The sequence below is a fragment of the Anticarsia gemmatalis genome, chromosome 14 (genome assembly GCF_050436995.1).
Source record: "Anticarsia gemmatalis isolate Benzon Research Colony breed Stoneville strain chromosome 14, ilAntGemm2 primary, whole genome shotgun sequence".
In the NCBI taxonomy this organism is placed as follows: domain Eukaryota; kingdom Metazoa; phylum Arthropoda; class Insecta; order Lepidoptera; family Erebidae; genus Anticarsia; species Anticarsia gemmatalis.
Window position 1 is genome coordinate 1,559,385 of NC_134758.1, and position 23,946 is coordinate 1,583,330.

Consider the following 23,946-nt stretch of genomic DNA (forward strand, 5'->3'; position numbering starts at 1 on the left):
ACTATCATTGTTACTGTACTTAACAACGATCGACGGTGATCGGTCATAGCTGTGGAACGCAGGGTAGGAAGATATTGCTCAAGCACCTAGAGTTTTGTATAGCGGGTACTTTTACAAACAACTAACCTAAAGTACTGATTCTGACACCACAACAGATCGAACAGATTGACCTCAAGCAACTATTTTTGGATCAGACTAATATTTTTGTTCCATTGTTCTTGGGCATTTCATTGCCTTAAACGACATTATAACCATACCTTTAAACAAACTCTTTTGTTTGTGTATGTAATCTTTCTATGTTAACTTAGTTACTTACATTAACAATTGACATTTAAAATGTTGCAACTATTGACAATGTATTGCAACTCACTCACACCGTTCTAAAGTCACGCTACAGTGTTATAACTCGCACTGTGCTACTATGTTGCGATAACACTGGCTATCATTTACTCATTGACATTAATGTACACATTTGTATGCGAATTTAACAACCTATATACTAAGAAAATGTTACGTAAACTAACCCACTCTCAATCAAGATAATGCACTTTAGTAATTTGAATGTAAGTAATCAAACTTTTCTATTAATAAATTCAATCGTTGTTTTTTCTAACGAACCTCGTTTGATAGCAACACTCAGGGCTATCAATAGATAGTGACATTACCTTTTGTTTACGTTAAGACCTAAGGAAATCGGTAATAAACCCATATTTTAGTAGTAACACAAAACAGTTAGCAGTCTATCCTATAAGGGTAGGCAGAGACCAAAGAACGCCACTTGATACGATATTAACAAACTTCTCTTGCTTCATTCACATCTATACATCGTATCATACAGTCATTAAAATCGTGTTTTAGTTAGATACTTGATATCATCAAACTAAAGCCAGAAAACTATTTGAATCTTCTTATCGTAAGGTTAGTGGTAACCTAGAGTCAAAATTGTTCAAGCCGCCCGAAGGCCTTTGACGTGGTTTAACGACTGTTATTATAATTGACAACTACCGGGACCGACTTTTTAAGCGTACATACTAAGCACGTACGTGTGTGTACTTTTATAAAACAACGACAAAATCATATGTTTCAGATCAAACCGCGACAAGCGCAAAGAAGCAGCAGTGCACCTTCAACGCATGGAAGAAGAGATGAAGCAAGCGGAACAGAAGATGGCAGAAGAACGCAAGAAGAGGGACGAGGACGTGCCCGTGAAGCAGGAGGTCGCCACCCCGGGGCTCAGCACGCCGAGACGTACGCCGCATAGGTTAGGACTCTAATGTATTTTATAACTGTGAACTTTTTGAGGGTAGGACGGAAAAATCTGGAAATTTACTCAAGTTCTAAAAGAAAGGTGTATTAAAGGATACTCATTTATAGGGTCGTTGAGTAATGGAACGTAAAAAAGAAAATAACAAGTAGTTAGTAAAGTATTGAATACATTACGTATATTTATTTATACGTATTGATGCTCTCGTTGAGCGGTCAAACTACTACTTCCTCGGCCTCGGCGATGTTACATACATCGCCGAGGCCGAGGAAGTAGTAGTTTGCCTAACAAAGATTTCGGATTTAATTTTTTTCTTATTTAAGCCATTTTGAGGAAAAATAGGAGGATTTTCTTGAACATACATAGTCATTTAAAAATAATTGCAATTACCGATATAACCTTTCACACCTTTTTGACGCTACATAAGCTTCAATAAATATTTTCCTTCCTACAAAGTTCACGGATATTGTTAAGTAATAATTACATTGTGAACAATTTCTTACAGTATGTATTGTGTAATTTTTGAATCAAATAAACGATTGTAATAAATAACGTTCATTTACTAAAAACGCAAAGTGCGTAGTACTATTAGAACTTTCGAAAAGCTTCAACTGCACCAAAAGTTCATTTATGTTATCGGATGTTGACCAAATTACTAATGTAAGTCACTGTAGTCATCACAAGTCTTCAAAAATATCACACTACAGTCAACTGCAGCGTCTACTGCTACTTATGAGCCCCCTTTACACACATAACTCTATCGCGCATGAAAGAGCGCGCGTGTCAGAGGAAAGCAAAGACCACGCGCCGCGCTCATCTGTCCGCGCCCGCGTAGAAAATCGCTCTCTCGGAGCGCGTTGCGCACACACGCGTAATCTTGTACGCTCATAAGAGCGTACGATAGAGTGTGTGTGTAAAGGTAGCTAGTAGTTATACCGATTACAAGTAAAGCATAAAATATTCAAGCTCGTAATTAGGTAAGTCTTTGTCAATATACCTTGTCATATTATTATTGTGTTAAAATTATAAACAGTGATACGTAAACACGTGTTCACGTGCGAGGTAGCGTGCTTTCACGAGCACGTTCGTTAAACGAGTCACACTAAAATAGATCATTTGTAAAACGTCAGGTAATTGATGATTATTACATTGTTCTCAAATAGTACGTACATGTTTTAAATTTATTGGCTGTTCTTTGACTAGATAAATATTGTTGAGGTATTTGGTTATTAAGATGTGTTGGGAGTTCTTGGCAGTAATTTTTCTGGTCTTACATGTATGTAAAAGAGAAAGGTAATGAATTAATTTATCGTTTATTTCGGAACATATCGGAAAACAACAGACCACTGAATATAAATAACTAGGTGTTTGGAATATTAAACTCATGGTGTTTGTGTAAAGAAACAACAATATTTGAAACAAAACTTTATTTCAATAATCTTCAATTAATTACAAACTTTATAGTCGGAACTATGTAAAGGAAGCCATTTGGCAGTAACAAGTACAGGTGAACGAACAAGGTAGACTCTATGAATTTTTAATGAATCAACTTTATCCCAAAGAAAAAACATTTACAGATATCTACCCAAACTTGACCAGCGAAGGAGACCTTTGCCCAACTTTAGTTTCATTATTTATTTATTTTAATATTCACTTTACACCATCCTTAAATAAGGACTCCATTTTTTAAAGTTCTTATGTAAGAATGTTTTTTTAAATGAGGGTAGTTTTACAAAAAGATCTTCCTTGTTCGTTCCTTGTGATGTTAGTTACAATGTTATGAACAGCCAAACCGCTGTGACATTTACAATGAGATCTAATGTAGAATCAGACCCATTACGTTACCAATTTATTTACATATTGAAATTGAGCGAATTTTTACTTTACAACGAGAATTAGCCAGTAGGAGCAACGAACTTTACTCATTTGTATATAAATAGATTTTAATTAACTGTGGGTGTAACTCTAGTTACACAAAATTGAGATATAGGTAGAAATTGCCTTTGCATTAACCATTTATTTAGGTTCCAGTGTCACTGGGGAGCAGTTGCACTACTGAAAGCTTAGTGGTTAAGAATAGTTTTCAAGCTATGGTCTACGGACATCTTGGAACACGTTGACTAACCCCCGGATTGTGAGGTACATTTAGCGGTAGTTTATCTATACAATAGCGTTTAAGTTTATATAAACATGACAGTTTGAATAGATAAACTACCGCTAAATGTATCTCAGAAAGCTGGCATTAGTTGATCATGTAAGTACTTGGTTTTGATGTTTTTCAAAATCTGGCCAATTCTCATCACCAAGTATTTTGCGAGTTTTATTTTAAAGCTTAACGACAGATTTCTTATAATCTATTCACTCACACATGTTCACAAATCTTAGGATAATTTATCTAAGAGTGATTGTTTCAATTGTTTCAATTCAAAAAAACTGCAAAATGTCGGATAACGAAATACCAGTCTTGGGGCATGATTAAATGTTTTTTGGGAACACGAGGGTAGGGTGGGTACGAACATTAGATTGTTTTCGTAAAGGCAGGTACTGACACGGGTTACAAGGTGTATTGAAACGTGTTACGCAGCGAGGAAACAAGGCGTTTGCAGTAAGTGAAATTCTTAATATTTCAATTTTTACTACAAATTTTACAGTTTTGTATTCTTTTGTGATTTTGTAAAAACATTGTGTTCTCCAGCAAAACATTCAATCATGTTACTTTAGAACGTTAATTTTGGTGTTTTCTAATTTTTTTTGTAGTAACACGTAATTTTAACACATCCATGCCTTTGTTATTGTGTGAAAAATAGCTGTTGTGGATACACTATTGCTTATTGCTTATAATTTATAAAATCAAAAGTATATCGTTAACTTGAACAAAAATGCTCAGATGAAACTTCAAAAAAAATTAACTATTTTTCGTCAAGCAAATACCGGAAAAATACAAGCTCCCCGTTTAGGCTGCCTAACCATTGACGAAGTGAGACGCTGCGGTGAGTAAAAACTGAGAAATATCAACCAATAGGAGTGCACCAAATCTCCGCCCCTCTTCAATGGTTCAATCCAATTGGCTAACACTTCTCCGTTTCTCTGTACCGCAATCTCGCTTTGCGTCAATGGACAGGCAGCCTTATAGCTCTATTTGAAGTTCCAAACGACCAAATTCTCTCAATCAAGTTATGAATCTAAAGTTACATAATTAAAATCAGTTCCATAACGTTTGAACTTACGTAAAGGCATGATTTTATTAAATATATATTTAAATGGTCTATATACAGACGTACTCTAATAACCATATGAAAAATAATCTTTGATTCTATATAGACATCGCAAAATATTCAATTCCAACTTTCTAATATTGATGTCAGTCAGAAAACATAGAAAATGTCATAAAATTTTTAGTAATTCGTCAGTGAGCCTCTACTTTGAAAGACTAGATTTGAAAAGTTAGTTTGTTAATGCTTTAGTAACGTTTTTTAAACAGTCAAATCTTTTTGACTGTTAATATAGTCAAAGCGACTTGAAATACTACAACTTTTGCTTAGAAACCATCCAATGACTAAAACCGCACCCACTTTTTACGTGCTTACCAATTTCATTTTTTACTTTTCCCAATATTGCTGAATGATTGTCAACATATTATCCAAAAAATAGTTAATTAAAACTAATAAACAAAATCTGACTGACACCAAATAAAAATTACAATAAAATCACTCAATTTAGTTCCACTAATTTCTAATTAATATTAAAGAAAACGAAATAGTCAATAGAAAAGTATGAAAGAACAAAACAACCAGAAAAAGGTGAGTTTAACGACTCATAGATAAGGTTCAAATAACTTACCCGATAGAATAAAGTGGCCAAAACAAATCTTTCAATATTCTATTTAATAAGTTAATTATTACTTATCCGGGAGTCGAGAAACTGGCCATAATAATATAATTTCCATACAATTGGCAATAAAGGTGTTTAAAAAATAAATTTGTTTAGTGACTAACGTACAGTTGACTAATATACTAGTGTTCAAGAAGGTACGCAATCACTTTGGAAGGATTCGCATTTGTCTAATACGTACACATTATAGTTTAAACATATGTTCAAACTATCCAGGAACATAATACTAAATTGTTGAAATTAAAGAACCGTTCAGCAATTTAGTAGTCTATGTACAAACCGCAATAGTTTAAAAATTGACATTGTCTATTTATATAATTAACCTTCTTTTTAAATGTGTCGCTCGTACTGAAACTGTTTACGTATACAAGCATGTACGCATTATAACGCTGAGTGTAAGCGCGCTTTATTCTATTTGCATGGCTGAAAATATTAGCGCAATAGCTTTAATAGTTTTATTTATAAATGTTGCTTAATATGGTATTCTATAAAATACATAAAATTTCCTTACAATTACGTCTATCGTGAATCTACAATGGCAGTTGCGTGTCATATGAAATACGTATAAAAATATAGCACCTATTTTCTTTCTTCTAGTCGATTAATATTTGAACATTTTGTTCTGGCTGTTTTACTAAACTCCGTGAAAGCTCTGAGTAGTCGTACAGTGTTTCGTCATTTTCACTCATATGATCTTGACAAATAACTTTATTCTAATTACAAATTTTAACCAATATAGTTTCAAAATTGATTGAAAATGAAGTTAGACACATATTCGGTTCGGCAGTATTTATCGAACAAAATATTGAATATTTAATCAAAGCTTACACGACGATAGTGCGTGTAACAGAAAGGAAAGACGTCATCGTTATTACGTCTCCGTTAATCGTACTCCTTGTTTTTTTACACCTTCTCCGCAGCGGCTTGTTGCTACATTCAGACTGCCAAAATTAGATGGTCCTTATGTTTAAACTATAATGTGTACGTATAGACGTATTAAAGTTAAACTATACCGATATTTAGGCACTAACTATCTCTACTAATCCCATGTGACGCAACAGTGTGGACAATTTTATTGTTTATGTTTTATTGCTAGCTTCTACTCTTTCACATACCTTCTTCTGCTAGATACTCAAACCACACTCAATTTTAAGTGTCGCTCAAAGTTTTAGTTAACGCTCTATCACACGTTAAAGTAAGTGATAGTACAAGACTTAAGTAACTTAACTTGAAATTGAGTGTCGTTTAAGTATTCGGTCATTTATCATAAACCAAACCCTTTCTATATTTTGATATTTAACTTCCATTTACTGATAAACAATTTGTTGTAGTAATTACAATTTCTATGACTTGAAATACTCAGTCCCGCTTTCAACACTAACAAATAAGTACCGGTCGATAGCAAATCAGGTGACATTTGGTCACTATCAGATAGGTAGACTAGCACTTATCTATAAAGCAGTGAAACGGACTCTAAACTATATTTTTTCCCCAGCATTTCAATGTCTGTACTATACCTTTATTACTCAAAATAAATATTATTGCATTTGGTATTCTTAAAATTATTAATATTTTCACCTGTAATCATAAGATCTAGTTCACATGCGTAACCACATATTTCACTATTGCTAGCAAATTAGTGATAATTCGGAAATAAATTCTAAGGTCTATTCAAAAATATATTCCTGCTATTTCGACTGGCATTAAAAAGTAAGATTCCGTAGCCAATTGCGGACAGCAAACAGGCGACACTACTAATTTCTATACATACATAATACCCACATATTATTATAATCACGCCTTTTTCCCCTAGCGGTAAACGGATACCGGAAAAAATATGGTATATAGTATACGCTCTGAAAGTATACATTCTTCTCCGCACGAAATCAACCACACCATCCGCATCGCCCTTTAATAAAAAGAAGGTTTATGGGATAATATTGTCATCTATCCCTTTTACATATATTTGTGCATAGCATTAGTTACCAATAAAATTGCAGCTATCGCAAGTATGATATCACATAGAACTCAATAATATCGCCTGTTGCCGCTTGCAGTCGGCTTCAGAACCCTACCTTAAAATCATTCCCCATTTTTTTTCACCTGTCTTTATTTATTTACACCAATCATATTTCCATTCACGAAACGAACCATATTTGATAAACATCTGTTATATATAACTGCATATAATTACTCTCACGGCACGACTATCACTAAAACTATTTCTCTCTTAAATCAAAGTTGTAACGTAAGGCAATATTCGGTCTCGCTTGCGTCAATCGTTGCTTGAACTCATTTTAATCTCACTTTACTAGTCAACCCATAAAATATTCATATTACTGTCGTACAAATCTTGCTTGGTTTTTTACGTACCCTCCAAAGAACTGCTCAAAATTATATGCTGATGCCACGAATGTTTCAATGGAAATCGCTAAACTTACACGCAATCTTAACTAGACAAAATTAATCTAGTTAGTTTCTGTTTGTCCCAAAAAGTGACTGTCATCGAACCCGCTCAATATTCTAGAACCTTCCATATGATACTAAAATCAGTTCAAAATCCAATCTGCACTATCACAAAAAACACTATACGAATAAACATCATTTAATTTCATAAACTTTCAAAACATAAACAACAAAATTGTCCCACTTTTTATTCAACAATTATTCAGTGCTACATTGAGCCCGTGTTTTTCAATATACCTTTTTCTTGCTTCCGCAATCATTTGAGCTTTTCTTTCTTGAAAACTGAGTTGTCTTTCTTTGGCGCTTTTTGGGAAGACCCCCGTAGGGGTGGGGGTGATGTAACGGGGGGGTGCTTGTGATGTACTGGGCCTGGGCTCCGAGGGCGGCTCGGGCTCCGGCGTGTAGGGAGTCACGCCTTCCAAGAAATTTGTGATTGTTACGTCTACGCTTCGTGTGTTTACTAAAAAAAAAGGAAAGAGTTACGCGTTACTTTTAAAGTTGAATTAAATATAAATAATGTTAAAAAATCCGGCAAGCCCAATTACAAAACTAATAACCCTGGCATACATGCACGTATACGCTTACAAAGTACGGGTTTATACGCATAATGACATAACGAGATTTTTTTCAAACCATCCATTTCATACACTATTCTCCAGTATTTGTGGTATCAAAAGTGTATGAAGGCGGACGGGTAAATGTTGTTACTCTTGCATCATGCACAAAAACTACTAAACGAATTTTGATGAAATTTGGCCCACATACAAACAGAAACAGACTGTATATACCACCTAGGATACTTTTAAGTCCAGGAAATCTTTTCAAGCGGACGAAGGTAATGTATAAATGTTAGTGACGTACCTAGGTCTCTAACAATATCCCTGACAGGCACTCTGGGCAGCACCTCCTTGACCTGCGCGGCGAGGCGCGTGACGTCAGCGCTCACGTCCCGCGCCTCCCGCCGCCGCGCCGCTCTGCCGCCCGCGTTTAATTGCTCCCACTTGTACTCCGTCGGTTCGATCTGTAAACGTATTATTATATTGACTTTAAAATATACGTAACAATGTTATGTTCTCCCTGAGACTTGCTACACATATATTCGAATCGGCATCTATTCGGTAGTATTTATCGAACAACAAAACCGACCCCCAAACAATTATTGCACTTGTTCGGCCTGTGCTGATCGGGGAGTTTCTTCGTGTCCGATCGCCACAATTCGATTTAAACATTGGAGGGGCAATGTCGATTATCTACACATATTCTGTTTTACCGCCCAGCTAGGCCGATTAATGCTGAACTGAATATGTGTGTAGCAAGCCTACCGAGGAATAACTTACACTTTCTTGTATTTTAATACAATAAAAACTGTACCGAAGTGTCAAAACAATCATAATTACTAGTATTAATCTAAAAGTTCTAAATGTTTGTCAATGTTGTAAAACTCACGATAAATCCTATCATTGTACATCATAGCTGGAATAGATTAACTGTTAAACAATTAAAACACATCATTTAATAATGTCCTTCTAGCAGCTAAACCGATCAACTTATACAACAGACAATCAACGCAACCAGAGAGAGATCAGGCTCAAGACCTTTAAAAAGTTGTCCGATTCGTGGAGACCTTCAATACCACCTTCCTAACCCCGTGCAACCACTGAGAATTTCTTGAGAGACAAACTCAGAAATAACATATTGCTCCAACCCGGGATTCGCACCCGGGAATTCTGCGCGATAGTCGTATATAACAGAGGCAGTAAGAATAATGTTCTTAAAAAAATCCGTTGCGGAAGGGACAGAAAAAAAAAACAAATATCTTTATTTGCTAGAATGGTAATTTATAACTTTTTTTTGTAAATTCAATCAATAATGATATTATCTTACCTCGAGCGCATCAGCGATGCTCTGTCTAACAGTGCTCACGAAGGCGCCATGGTCGTCGTCGTGCCGCTCCACGGCGGGCAGCAGGCGCACCGTGAACACGCTGGCGGGCGAGCACAGGAACCACAGCGCGTCCGACCACGGGAACTTGTCGCGCGAGTCCGACGGACGGTGCACCGTCACGTTCGTGAATATACGCTCCACGCCTGGGGAAAACACAAGATACGTTTAATACATAGATATAGTTTGACATTAAAAATTTAGTAAGTTATAATTAGTATAATAGTTTTTAGAAATTATCACTAGCTGTAACGGTAAAGGAAAACATCGTGATGAAACCTTGCCTATAGTTTGTTTAATACATTTATTGAGGGCCTGCATAGTCCCTAAACTGCACTTGGCCAGCGTGGTGGACTCAAGGCCTATTAACTTTGAAATATAATAAAATAATGGTTTTATAGACAGGGTCAGGTTGATAGCAGCAATCACGCAACACCTTTACAGTACTCCAGATTCTACAAACCACTTTCATTAAATTTTAAATCCTTTTTTCTTCCTATTCGAACCTAAGCAAGTAATTTTGGCTTCAAAGCCAGATGATTTTAGGACATAACCACTTATTATTTGTCTTATAGATGTTAAATTTTTACTTACTAATAGCCACAGGCTGTACCCTGTTCCCTAGCTGGAAGGGCCAGTCGGTGAACTTGAGCAGGCCCTTGCCATTAGTGGGCCCGCCCTCCGGCTGTAACAGCACTGGCTTGCTGGGACACTCGGCAAAATGTTGTCTGAAAATTAGATTTTATTACAATATTTTATAATTGAGTAGCGTTTTTTGGTCTCTGCCTACCTCTGTGGGAAAAAGCGTGATTTTACGTATGTATTACTGATTAGGCTTTTTATTTCGTTTTGATCTAATAGCAATGAACGATAATGCTGTCTGACACAGTGTTTTTCGTGCAAAAATAATTGTCATGCATTTATTTGGACTTAAAAAATAGTAGGTACTTGCTTATCTTTGTATTCTACTGATAAAAATATATTGAGCACATGTATAAAGTTACAGTCATATGTTTTCTATTGTATAAGTACTTTGTTTTATAAATAGGTGCTTACTTTCTAACAAACTGCGCTGCGTTCCTTATGCCAAGTGTTGACGCAAAAAATGGCGGTACTTTCCATTTCCTAAGCTGTAACAAATAGAAATTGTTAATTTTATAGATCACCATTATTCTGAGTTCTTAGGCCATTCTTACAAGGCTACGCAAATTTTCGATACTCAACGATTTCAGGTACAGTCATATATAACGTTACGAAATTCTCAATGACGGCCAAAAGAATGGAGAATGGAAGTAGGGAAGACGGCTTCACATTCTAAGAGTAGGGAAATATCTTATGGTTTATAAGTGTAAAGAAATAACAAGCTCCTGTGTAACATGCAATCTTCTGCGCAGTTAGCTATTTTCATGAATATTATAATGTTTGTGGTTCACTGTACATACAAGACTTTTGTCAATAATACAAATAATTAACATGTATACGATATATTCCATAAGACGCGGATTTAGTGTGTAAAAGTGTGCTTAACAATACACTGACAACAAAGTATACGTAATTTTAATAAGTTTTGTATCATTCAACCAAGTTTTTACGATTTTCTATTATAGATATAGTTCTCAGGATTCTGTGATAATGTCTTTTTAAGGTAAGAAAAATTATCAGGTATTACTTCCTACTAACAGATAGACAAACCTTAACCTAAATCTTTGTACATACATAACTTATAGATAGAAGGACAAACTATATAATTTACTTACACTAATAGTACCAAGTACATGTGAGGCAGCGAGTGAGTCTAAACACGACACATAGTTGGCCACCATCACACTACAGCGAGGGTCTCTCGTTCCCTTTAGTTTTACGTACACACCTGAAACATAAAATTATAAAAATAATAATATTATGTAGTATGTAAATATTAAATCAATTTTTTAACTATTGTACTGAAATTGGGTAATAATGTAGTTGATATGTAACTTTTTTTTAACAAAGGGCATTAATATGAAAGTTAACTTCACATTCTCACAAATCTTCCAATTTTTACGGCTGAACATTCCAATGTTATATTTACCAGAAAATTTACAATTGAATAAGTCAAAACATAACAATTGTTCATCAAACATTTTGGCTTTTTTACTTCTTTAACATTTGACATTTTGCATCGAAATTATAGCATGAAAAGCATAAATACTACAAATATTTGCTAAGATGAATCAGCATCAGGATAAATACACATTTTTACAAGCAACAAGTGCAATAAACACGAAACAAGGAAAAATATATTAATATTGTTCTTACCAAACGTCCAGCAAGCTAGTGTAGACAGCATTTGCCTGACTGCTGACTTGTTAGGCAATATTATAGACGCGATCCATAATATCAGTGCCAAAAACGTCCTTATTATCAACAGTAATATACCAAACGGTAGGTACAGTAGAAACTGAATCACATTTTCACCACAAAATCTGAAATATAAACATACACTTCTGTTATCACAATTTATTTGACACAGGATACACAAAATGTGATAGACAGAAAACTATAGCATAATTATAATATACTGAATTTTTCATACTATTTTAAGGGACAGATACTGGTCAGTCAAATCTGAGAAGATAAATTGATTGTTTAAAATAATATTGTGAAATGGCAATGAAAATGATAGATGAAGAATATATCAAGAGGCAACCACAAATTGGATTGGATACAGGTAGGTTGATTATAAGGTTGTATATTGTATATCACACTTGAAACAGGCAAGCAAGTTGCCATTGACAACAATCTGTCTGTTTTGTATTATTAATGTGAACATCTGTGCAAGTGTTATATTTCAATCATCTGTGTGTTTTCTATACAGCTTGTGAACTACTATATTAAACTGTATATATATCCCATCAACCATAGTGTTCAACCATAACATTCCCATTCATTTTCATCTATCAACTACTAAACACACAAAAACTGTGTTCTGAACAGTTCTAATAATATTATAAATGCGAAAGATTGTGCAGATGTATGTATGTTTGTCACTCTTTCATGCAAAAACTACTAAACACATTTAGCATTATTAACATGCAGATAATTTATAGCCTGGATTAACATAAAGAATATTTTTAACGTTAAGAAATATTTTTACATGGACAAATTTTCTACCAGAAGCTAGTTCAGTAGAAGTCAACATTATCACATAAATGTTACCAATTGATCAAATTTATTTCAAAACTGTTTCTATAGGCGCTACAATTCTTATCAGAATGATGAAGCCATATACCATCCATTAACTATAAATAAACATTTAAATGATAGTCATCAAGATACATAAAAACTAGTTTATTGAGCATGACATGGTTTAAAGACACAGTACTTGGATAATTACTATATTATTATTCCTACTTTAATATTATAATGCAAAAGTAATTTTGTCTGTCTGTTACACTTACACATCTAAACCACTAAACCAATTCTAATGAAATTTGATTTACATTTGGGTTGACTTTGATAAAGCACATAGGCTACTTTTTATGGTGAAAATAACAAGGGGAGATGAAATTATGTCTTAAGTCTCTAAACCACAGGGGTTTAGTTCTGTGCATAAGCTAATTTACAATAGTAAAATACTTAATTATGTTCAATCAAGTTTTAAGTATTAACCTTATTGTTAAATACTCCTTGAATTTTAATACCCACATACAATGTGACCTTGCAGTGGTTGAATTATTTATAAATAATAACTGGTATTTATATTGTTGTTTTGTATGTACTGAATAGCTTACCATATAAATGGACATATTGTTTTTATTATGTACAATATCTTTATGAAAGGTGTGTTTATGCTTAGCCTGAATGAGTTTGGATATTTTGTTAATAAGTAGCCTATATTCTCTCTAGTAGTATAATCTATAACCCTGCTGAATTTCATCTAAATCAGTACAGATGTTTAGGTGTGGAAGTGATATGACAGACAGTGTTTTATTATTTCTATAGAGTATTATTATAAATGTTAACTATTAAATAGTTATCGTGGGAATAAAATTCTGTCCTGTATTATAATAGATTCTTAGGTCAGGGTCATTGTTATACAATTCCCTTCCTGCCTAAACACTACTGTTCTACACAGGAAATTGCTTCATAAACGTTATTAAACATTCTAGCACGTTAATCCAGACAAGATTATACACATACTTCATACTTGAATAAAGAATAATTGTGTAAACATTGCCAAAGTTTACATTTTCATTCTTAGTCCGCTCCAAATATCGACAACTTTCGCAATTCGCGATCCCCGCTCCTTCGTTACGTCACGATTTTATCATATACGAACTCACAGGGATTACGATAAAATACATTGGGAACCGTGTGTAATACTTATTGACTATAAAGCAAACTTTCCCTTGAAAAAATTAGCAAACACGTAGCTGCGTGATAAAAAATAACACATTTTACCTGTCGTCGTTCATCAATCTGTCCACTGTTAGAGCCATTGTTGTTTATTTTGCGAAAATAAACTTGGATATCGCCCTCTGTTCTATAGTTGACTGCATAAAATTAAAAATTTCGAACTTTTCTCCCAGTATCGTGATGTGTATCTACGACATTAACCATAGACTAACGCAGAAAAATTTGACAGCTCGGCCAGATGGAGATTTCGGACTTCATGCATGGAACTAATATTAAATTCATAGACAAAAGGTTTTTTAAACATTTTTTGTGCAATTTTGAGTATTTGGTATTCATACAATAATAAGGATTTTGTTATATCATGAGGGACATCAATTAATAAAAATAAAGTTGATTTTAAATAAATTCATTTTGTTGATCGTCTCAGAATTCTACCATTCTACCAAGTTTATGCCAAATGAACCGTCACTGACATTAAAATTGCTCACTTGTCAGCTGTCAAGTCATTTTTGTCAGTGATGTGATGCTGATGTCAGTGTAGTGTAAAGTTCGCGGACCTAAATATTGTCGTCAATAACAAAATACTCGAATACTTAGAACAAAGAATCTTGGTAATACCTTATTTTTGCAAAAAAATCATCAGCCTACATTTTTGTGTCGACTGATATGATTCTGGCATCGTAAATTGTGTCGTCCTTAAGAAAGTGAAGGTAAAGAGAGTTAAATCCATATGTAAATGTGATCACATGACCTTTGTTTATCAACGAAAATTATTGTAGAAACGATATCAATGGAGAGCATCACGTCGCCGGAGGAGACGACGTGCTCCGAAGGAGAAGAGGAACCGAAAATCCCCGGAAGGAGCCAAGCGAACCATGAAAACCATCAAGGTTTTCCCCCTCAGCACTCGAGTTCATTATCCGAACTTAATCAAGTCGAAGAAAAAATGCGACGTAAACTGCAGTTTTTCTTCATGAACCCGATCGAGAAATGGCGAGCGAAGCGCAAGTTTCCTTACAAATTCGTTGTACAGGTGATAAAGATTGTTCTAGTTACGTTTCAACTGTGTCTGTTTGCACACAATAGATATAATCACGTCAACTACACGTGGGACAATCGCATCACTTTCTCGCATCTCTTCCTCCTCGGCTGGGATTCTACGAGAGAGATTAATGCCTACCCTCCTGGTGCTGGACCTCTTGCTGTTTACAAAATCAAAGAATTTTATGACACACTCGACTATGCTTATGAAGGCTATTCAAATATCTTAACTAGTTCAATCGGACCATACTCTTACAACGATGAGACTAATGCCAAACCACCTCCATTGTTCTGCCAATATAACTATAAACAAGGCATTATCAATGGATTTAATGAAAGCTATGAATTTAACTCTGAAATTGTAAAAACATGTGTCAACTTTACTGGCACTGATAATGAAGCTTTCAACTCACAATCTTTTCTAAAAGGGGCAGGTTTAAATATAAGTTTTGCATCACTGGTAAGAGCTAAGTTAATGTTTTCTTTGAAAACAATAAACTTCAGAGCAGCTGGACCGATAACACCGCCGGACTGCTACCGGTTTGACATAGAAATTATTTTCGATAATGAAGATCACGATGGACAAATGTCCTTGATATTAGATGCAGAACCATACAAGTTAACATGTAAAGGAGACACTGCATATATTACTGACAACAAAATAGATCAAATTTTACGAAGCATCTTGAATATTCTTGTTATCTTGATATGTGCAGCATCCTTTGTTCTCTGCAGCAGAGCTATCTATAGAGCTCAATTGTTAAAGGAACTAACAGTACAGTTTTTCAGACGGGCTTACAACAAGGAACTGAGTATGGAGGGCCGTCTAGAGTTTTTGAACATCTGGTACATTATGATCATTGTCAATGATATACTTATTATTATGGGATCAGCAATAAAAGAACAAATTGAAAGAAACCAGTTTACAAATGATCAGTGGAATGTGTGTTCTTTGTTTTTGGGTACTGGAAACTTACTAGTCTGGTTTGGTGTGTTGAGATATCTAGGATTCTTTAAGACCTACAATGTTGTTATTTTGACATTGAAGAAAGCAGCACCAAAGATATTTAGGTTCTCGATCTGTGCATTGCTTTTGTATGCTGGTTTCATGTTTTGTGGTTGGCTCATCTTAGGTCCCTACCACATGAAGTTCAAAACTCTAGCGACAACATCCGAATGTCTTTTCTCATTGATAAACGGAGACGATATGTTTGCGACCTTCTCAATTATGTCTAGAAAATCACCAATGCTTTGGTGGTTCAGCCGCGTGTACTTATATTCTTTCATAAGTTTGTACATTTATGTTGTACTGAGTTTATTCATATCAGTCATTATGGATGCTTATGATACTATTAAACAGTATTATAAGGATGGTTTTCCGAAGAGTGATTTGCACCAATTCATAGGCGAAGCGAACATTGAAGAAGTATCATCTGGCTTGTATAGAACTCACAGTTCAACATCCCTTAACGCAATCATGAATTCCTTATTCTGTTGTAATGTGTACAGAAGCGCGTATTCTAAAATAGGGGGCGGTAGTTCGAATTTAAATTTGTAGATTCATTATGTTATTAACCTGATATCATGTTTGTATATACGAATTGGTTTATTATCGTAAGTGTGTTAGATAAATATTTTATCTACGATTATAGATATAGGCAGCTTGGTATAGCAGCATAGGCTATATTACTAATGTAATAGAGTATTTTATTGTGTATTATTTTGGATAGTTAATGATAAAGTAGCTAAGTGTAAGTCTATTTAACTGCCCATTAATTATGATAATACAATTTTGTTACCGAACTCACCAAAGAAATTTCACCAAACATAATATTTTTATACTAATGTAAATATAGGTGAGTGAGTAGCCTTGTTTTGACGTTGACCGACTGTTTTTTAAATATAAAATCATAACTTTGGCTATAATAATACTCGCAGTCAGTGTTGAAACGTTTTAGTCTCAAAATTGTACCTTGATTTGTGTATATTTTAGTACAGTGTGTATGAAATGTAACAAGAATACATTATTTTTTATATGAAGCGTTGTTTTGATCATATTTCACCACAATCGGGACGAGATGCAGGGACTTATTTGCAACACGTACTCATTACGAGGTCACATCATCTCAGATAACTGAGTATCATATCGCACAGTGATTACTTAAGTAATAAATAAATATTTGCGGTACATGAACGGGTCACGACGCAATTACTTTAAACGACTTTCTGCTTTTAGAACAAAACGAGCAGTGTATTATTGCGATCAGTAATGTGTCTATTAGCACCAATCGAGTTATGATAATAAGCAAATCGCATTGTAATTGGATGATTCGTAATGCTTCATACATATTAAATATATCCTATTATTATAAAAGCGAAAGCTTGTGAGGCTGTATGTTTACGTTATCATGCAAAAACGACTAGAAATTTAGCTTATATAAAAGCAGGTAGTATTGTAGTGTTTCTAGTCCTCACGTTCTATACCTTTAAAAAATTACATAGTTACAAAATTCAGTGACAAATCAAAAACTTATTCAATTAAATTAAAAGGAGGAAAAGTAGCAAAACTAGGGGCATTACCGATTATTTCGACGGTATTATACATTTTTATTCTATTTGTGGTTTATACAATAGATAATGTAATTGCACCTCATTGGGTGCAGCTGTACTAATAAAAGTTGCAGAAATGAATCATTTAAATAAATAATGAGTCATTGTTGCGCCTAGCGACAAATGATAGCAAGAAGTTGCAAGTTGCTATTTTATTTTTGTAGGCATTTCGGATAAACTACCTACTAAATAGTGCCAAAATTTGTCATAAAGACAAAGTTAAGCATAGAAGAATGGATATGGATACTAATAAATTAAAATTACGTAGGTACGCAAAAATATAATTACGTAGGTTTTGTCTTTGTTTTTAGACTATGCTGCACAGCAAAAACAGATGACTAACACAACTATTTGAACAAAGTTCATCAAACAGTATTCTGTACATTGTGCGCTTACTACTTACAGTATAAATAAAATTAAACTCATTATCATTCACATATATGAATAAAGTAACAAATAGGCGCTTAAATTTCAATTATTTCTATAATACTCACTTTACAGAAGAGATCCGTGCTTTACCAGAGTCTATACTCAATAATCTATACGATTTAAGGGCTATAATATTTGTAAAGTACTTATAAAACGGTTTTTGAATATGTACATCAGGCCAGTAAGTTGCCATGTCATGTTTTTCTGTATACTTACCTACCCTAAAACCTAAAATATAAACATAATGTAAAAAAAATATATGATTTCCTAGTTCCTACTATGATAGATAAGTAAATGTGATATTAACAGCCATAACATTTTTATCATTCTATTATCAATACACAGTAAAAAATGCACAAAATGATAAAACGACAGGAAACAAACAAAGGTTAATAAAAAAAATAATTAAGTAAATATTATTCACATTTATTTATTATCGCTATAAAACTTATACTAATAACAATATATACAACCACACTAGTATTCTTACATATGCGAGACAGGGATCATATACTGAAATTAGGAACAATTTCAGATAACTGTAGTATATACACATGGCCAATAAATTGCAACCAAACATTATCTAATGTAACTTCACTTGATTATTTGTGTTGCTCATATTGACAATTGATATGCGACTTATTTGCTCAAATGAGACTGAACTATACAATTGAAATGTGCAAAAGCAAATCATCAAGTAAAGAATTTTAGGCGCATGCCAGACAGCAGTTATATGTTTAATGAGAACATGTTAAAGGGTTTTTTGAATAAAGGGAGGACGAGGTGCATATGCAATTATCAAAGTATCTACCCTCGTCTTGTCATAGTTTGTGTCTAGCCATCACGTTATATTGAACGAATTCCTAGTTGGAATGTACGAAGTACCTCACGCATAGTGAGCATTTAACCAAACATAGTGCAAGTATCGTTACAATCAAATGGTCACATGAAAACACCTGCACAGACCCCTAGAACTTAAGTAGAATTAGGAACATAAATATTCTCATGATTTAATTTATTAGCACACATCCAATTACTAGCCTAAAGTATATGGCAAACGAATTGGCATGGCAAGTGCACATCAATAAATTTAAAAACCTTATACAAAATAAATGTATAATACAATATATTTTTTAAATCTCTTTTTATTTCATTCAGACTCGGTGTCACTCATAAATATCTATCTGATAGCGCAACAGAAGGTTATTTGATATTTATTTTTTTAATTTTTTGATAATTTATTTAGCAGATAGGCTATCTGAGACATATTTATATGTGAAACGGACCGTTAAACTTGTTAATTAAAATCATTTCCGATACTATTTGAGCAAAACTGACATTAAAACAATTCAATAAATTAAAACATTGATATATATATTTTTAACTACATTATAAAAATCTCGCAAACTCATTTTCTACACTACATTTCAATAACTACAGGTATAAATATATTTTTTATTTAGCAAATAGATACATTTCATATAAAAAGTATAATAATATCAACGTTATGGCTTTAAGATATGAGAGCGTGGATATTTACGGTCAAACTACCGTCATTTTTATTCTGTTCCCGAGTTAAAACTTATTATTATACTTAGAATCGATTTAACTGCTGAATAAGTATTGGTTACCATATCTGGTGGTATTTTAACAATTGTTTCTATACATTTATCTATTGAATAGGGTATCCAACACTTATCTCAAACAGCAGCAAAACTGGTTCATTTCTTTTCGATACCATTCGTAAAAAAAGTAGAAATCTCAATATATTAGGCTCCCTGTACTATGAAACCAAAACATGTACGACAAAATCTGTATTTTTCGCTATTTTTAAACATTGTAATCGTTAAGGGTTACTTAAAAGAGCATCATAGTACAGAGGAAGTTTATAGACACGAAATTTAAATATTGCGTAGATATTTTCATGTTTTCAAAATACATTACTTGTTCAAAACTTCGCAATAATCTGTAAGTAAACGAATTAGCACTAGGGAAAGTGAAAAACACAATTTAGTACTAGAAAGAAACATCATGCTATCGTTTTATATTTTCTCTAAAAATACAGAAATAGCATGATAATTAGAAAATAATACAAGAATATTGTGAAATTTCAATTTCCGACCAATATTTGTTATGAAAGTTCTACCATTTTACTTTCAATTCTCTATTGCTTATAGTTAGTTCACTAGAATTCACACAAATATTATGTAAATTTTTAGCAATGTAAATATTCTGCTTCATGTGCGGGACGGGCCTTTCAAGATATGAATATAACAAGAATCAAATGCAAGAAACCATTTTTTGAAATTCCATGACTACATTTCCAACGTAAAGCTGTCTCACTGAATGTTGCCATAAATAAATAAAATATTTAAATAAATAACCGACTATGCACATCTATGATACATCAACTCTTTGGTTCTATCAAAATTATAATATTGCTTCGAAGCATTTAGACACGAGAGACCTAGTGTCAGTATAAAAATACTATGTGATATATCAGTCTGTATGATTTATTTCTTTTCTTCGGTTCTTGTCTGTGGCTCGCCTCCAAGCATCACTTGGATTTCGTCTACACTCTTGCCCTTTGTCTCGGGTATAACCGCAAAGACGAATACGAAACTGATAAGCATGATACCAGCGAAAATCCAGAATACTTGGCCGGCACCGATAGCGGAGTTTAGAGAGGCGAAAGTACTGGTCACGGTGAAACTGAGGAGCCAGTTCAATGTACCAGCTGTTGAACTAACGAAGGCCTTGATGTCGATCGTGCACAACTCTCCTGCCATCATCCATGGGATAGGACCAAGACCAATAGAGAAGGCAACGATGAAGAGAGACAGAGATACCAACGGCAACCAAGTAATAGCCTGGACGATAGAAGATTCAGCGCCGTGGGTATCTTGCAGGAAGAAGTACACTCCCAGAGTAGTGGAACATACGCACATGATCAATGCAGATGACATAAGAAGGATACGCCTGCCGAGCTTGTCAACGACCAAACTGGAGCCAAATGTGGCCACGACCTGGATGACTCCGATAATAATGGTAGCCACTGCGGAAGGAATGGTTGCTCCAGCGTCTTCGAAAATCTGAGACGCGTTGAAAATAACCGCGTTGATACCAGACAGCTGCTGAGACAACATGAGGCAGTAGCAGATAATAATAGCTTTGATGGCAGTCTTTTTGGAGATGGCGGTCATGTAAGACACAGGATTCGTTTTGGCATCATCAGCTTTGTATTTCAAATTGTTTAATTCATAGTCCACATCGTATGCGCTACCACGCAGTCTGACTAGAGCAGCCCTAGCTTCGTCAATCTTGCCTTTGGTGACCAAGAAATTGGGACTCTCCGGCATGAAGAAGAAGACGACGGCAAAAACAATAGGAATCAAAGTACAGAGGATGTTGAATACGAAAACAGAGGTATAACTTCCGACAGCGTAGGCGAATAGGATACCGACAGTGATCATAAGCTGGAAGTAGCTGCCCAAAGTTCCTCTGATGGAATCTTGAGCGATTTCACTGGTGTATGCTGGAGCAGTGACGCAGAACGCACCTCCAGCGAGACCAGTGATGAACCTTCCAGCGATGAGCATACCAACACTAGACGCGAAAGTAATAAGCAACCATCCGAGAGTGAACGGTATGACCAGGAGCAACATGGTAGTTTTTCTTCCAATCATGTCCATGATGATACCGATAGGGATGCAGATGAAGGCAGCTCCAAGATTCGTGATGGACGAGATCCAAGGACTCTGGGTGGATGTAATTTCGAAGTTGTAGTCTGTGCTGTTTTCGATTTTGACCATGACTGGGGCCGACCATCCCAACATGGAACCGGCTGCTAGCGCTCCCAAAGTGGCTGGAAAGAAGAATACAACAATTTAGTACCCGTACATAACAATATGGTTGTAGGTTTTGTGAGAGAAAATAAAGATTTATAAAGGACATTAGTTTTTAGTTTGCCATCACAATTTGAATTTAATCTAGCATGAGTATAGACCTAAGTCGAGGCTGGCTGAAGACAAATATGTCTCATATAACCTTATATTTATATTTGTTTCTTATAATCGGTGAATTAAAACTTGTAAATAGCCTTTTTCTATTGCTGTATTTATCTATTGTGAAGGTTTTTTTTATTAAGTCATATTTTGTAAATCAGCATTCTGTCTCAAGTCAATCTTGACTTAGGTCTGTGTTTATACTTATACAGTGACATAAACAATATTAGACTAGTGACTTATACTTAGAATAGATGGCGTAAACAACATAATTATTACAGTCATGGTAAGCAGAAGATCAAATAAATCACTGCAATATCGTGACTAAATAAACATAAATGAATGATTTTGCGTACTTCATTTTGCGCAGTTGGCAATGTTATAAGAGAGAAGAAACCAATTTAAGTAGCCAAGTTAATTTGGAAATATGAAATGAAAGATCAGGAACAGCAAAGAGAAAGTGAAACACAATGTGTGTAGATTTCAAATGACTCGATATTGCGGTACAATTTATAAGGTTTTATTTTTTAGGTCAACATTTCGTCTCGTCACAAAAAATAGATATACTAAGAATACGGGAATCAAATCCGCCTCATATTACTTAATGACCATAGCCCAGTTAAGTTAACCACAACAACCACTATACATTTTGAAGTTCACGATTTATTTATATTCATATGACTAACATAGTACCTACATGGTTCGCACACCGATGCGACGATATAATATAGCGTATATAAACACCCGAGAGCTCAATTAGCATAGCACACAGGTACACTTAGCGTCGTAAATAAAAACGACGCAGTTTATCTGCATAACGATGTTCTAATCAGAAGTTTAGTACTTACCTACAACACCTCAAGTTTTAAATACATCCTAAGATTGCTATAGAGAGGGCTGCAGTGTTTAATATCTTGATTCCTAAAAACTCTGGCTGATTTCTTTTTGTAGCCTAGAAGTAGAGCAGAGTATGAAGAAACTGTCTGTGTGATATTGATGATATGGTACCTACTCTATGTTATACTTTCCTACTGCATAGTGTGTACATAATTCTTTCGCGCATTTGAAGAAAGAAGAAGGAATCCAAAGCCAGCAACACTTATAAGAAGAATCTTCAGACAATAAACCCTGTTTCCAACAATAATCTCAAAGAAAGTAAGAGACATTAAACACTCCTTCATCCTATTCTTATCACCAGAAGAAACAACAACTATTTTTAGCGTTATCAAATCCTGTACTTACTTATAAACATAAGTCTGTCTGTTAAGCTTTTTACTCCTAAATGGCTGTACCGATTTGGGTGAAATTTTGCACGGGGATATGCTTATATCCTGGCTATGTTTTGTTTGTGCTCATGCAGGTGGATCTGTAAACAAAAACTAGTAATAATTGATAGGTACCGGCTAAGGCTGCGATGTACTGTGGTAGTTTGCGGCCGTCGTCGCCTCGGGGCTCCACAAGCTCGGCACGGGACACTCCGATCTCTGCCATTGTGCCGTTTGCGTCGGGACGCTGGAAATAAAGAGAATAAACTGTTAGAGAAATCTTACAATATTACAAACCATGCGAAATTTTTTAACTTGGTATAGTTAAAGTTTGTAACCCCTCCCTGATTTCGGGAGGAGACACTTGCCCAGCAGGTCAGTATTGGGTTAAAAAAAAGTTTATACAAGTGCAGTATATATATGCCTAACACCATTTCACAAATAACAATTACAAAAAGAGAAATAAACAATTTTTATTATTATTATTTTATTAATTCAATTTCAAATGCTGTAGAGTTCATTTATGTGTGTAAGTATTAATTTCCTTTTAACTAGAACAAATAGGTACCTGAAAGAACAATGGATCTTTCACATGGGTCACCTTTGCTTCAAAATAAGCAAAGAAAATTATCTATAT

The 23,946-nt window shown here is 34.5% G+C and overlaps 4 protein-coding genes across 9 annotated transcripts in view; 2 read left to right on the forward strand and 2 right to left on the reverse strand.

The window, feature by feature from the left end:
* The window catches only part of Prp16 (ATP-dependent RNA helicase l(1)G0007), a 146,097-nt gene extending 144,287 nt beyond the window's left edge, over positions 1-1,810 (forward strand). The window contains exons 21-22 of one of the 2 annotated variants that reach the window (XR_012959753.1): positions 1,088-1,419; positions 1,544-1,810. Coding sequence is in view for 1 of the 2 variants with exons in the window: in XM_076122784.1 (XP_075978899.1) it covers positions 1,088-1,274 (187 nt within the window). In the remaining variant the exon portion in view is untranslated. Of the gene's footprint in view, positions 1-1,087 lie in introns of both variants that reach the window. The other variant, XM_076122784.1, reaches the window with a different exon arrangement.
* Positions 1,811-2,676: 866 nt separating this feature from the next.
* LOC142978193 (lipid droplet-regulating VLDL assembly factor AUP1-like) lies at positions 2,677-14,176 on the reverse strand. Its single transcript, XM_076122523.1, has 8 exons — positions 14,006-14,176; positions 11,861-12,027; positions 11,320-11,432; positions 10,619-10,692; positions 10,157-10,290; positions 9,506-9,708; positions 8,483-8,642; positions 2,677-8,081 (listed from the first exon to the last, which is right to left on the reverse strand). The coding sequence occupies exons 1-8, from the start codon at positions 14,041-14,043 to the stop codon at positions 7,813-7,815; spliced, it is 1,158 nt and encodes a 385-aa protein (XP_075978638.1). The 5' UTR covers positions 14,044-14,176; the 3' UTR covers positions 2,677-7,812.
* A 311-nt stretch (positions 14,177-14,487) lies between these two features.
* Positions 14,488-17,041, forward strand: LOC142978330 (mucolipin-3-like). The gene is made up of 2 exons (XM_076122725.1): positions 14,488-14,670; positions 14,740-17,041. Exon 2 carries the CDS (start codon positions 14,751-14,753, stop codon positions 16,557-16,559), a length of 1,809 nt encoding a protein of 602 aa, XP_075978840.1. The 5' UTR covers positions 14,488-14,670; positions 14,740-14,750; the 3' UTR covers positions 16,560-17,041.
* Positions 17,042-18,445: 1,404 nt separating this feature from the next.
* The window catches only part of nebu (solute carrier family 2 member nebulosa), a 53,672-nt gene continuing 48,171 nt past the window's right edge, over positions 18,446-23,946 (reverse strand). For all 5 annotated transcript variants that reach the window (XM_076122470.1, XM_076122469.1, XM_076122471.1 and 2 more), the window contains exons 2-3: positions 23,445-23,556; positions 18,446-21,905 (exon numbers count right to left, since the gene is read on the reverse strand). In XM_076122470.1, the coding sequence (XP_075978585.1) occupies positions 20,554-21,905; positions 23,445-23,556 (1,464 nt within the window). In that variant the 3' untranslated portion in view covers positions 18,446-20,553. The remainder of the gene's footprint in view (positions 21,906-23,444; positions 23,557-23,946) is intronic.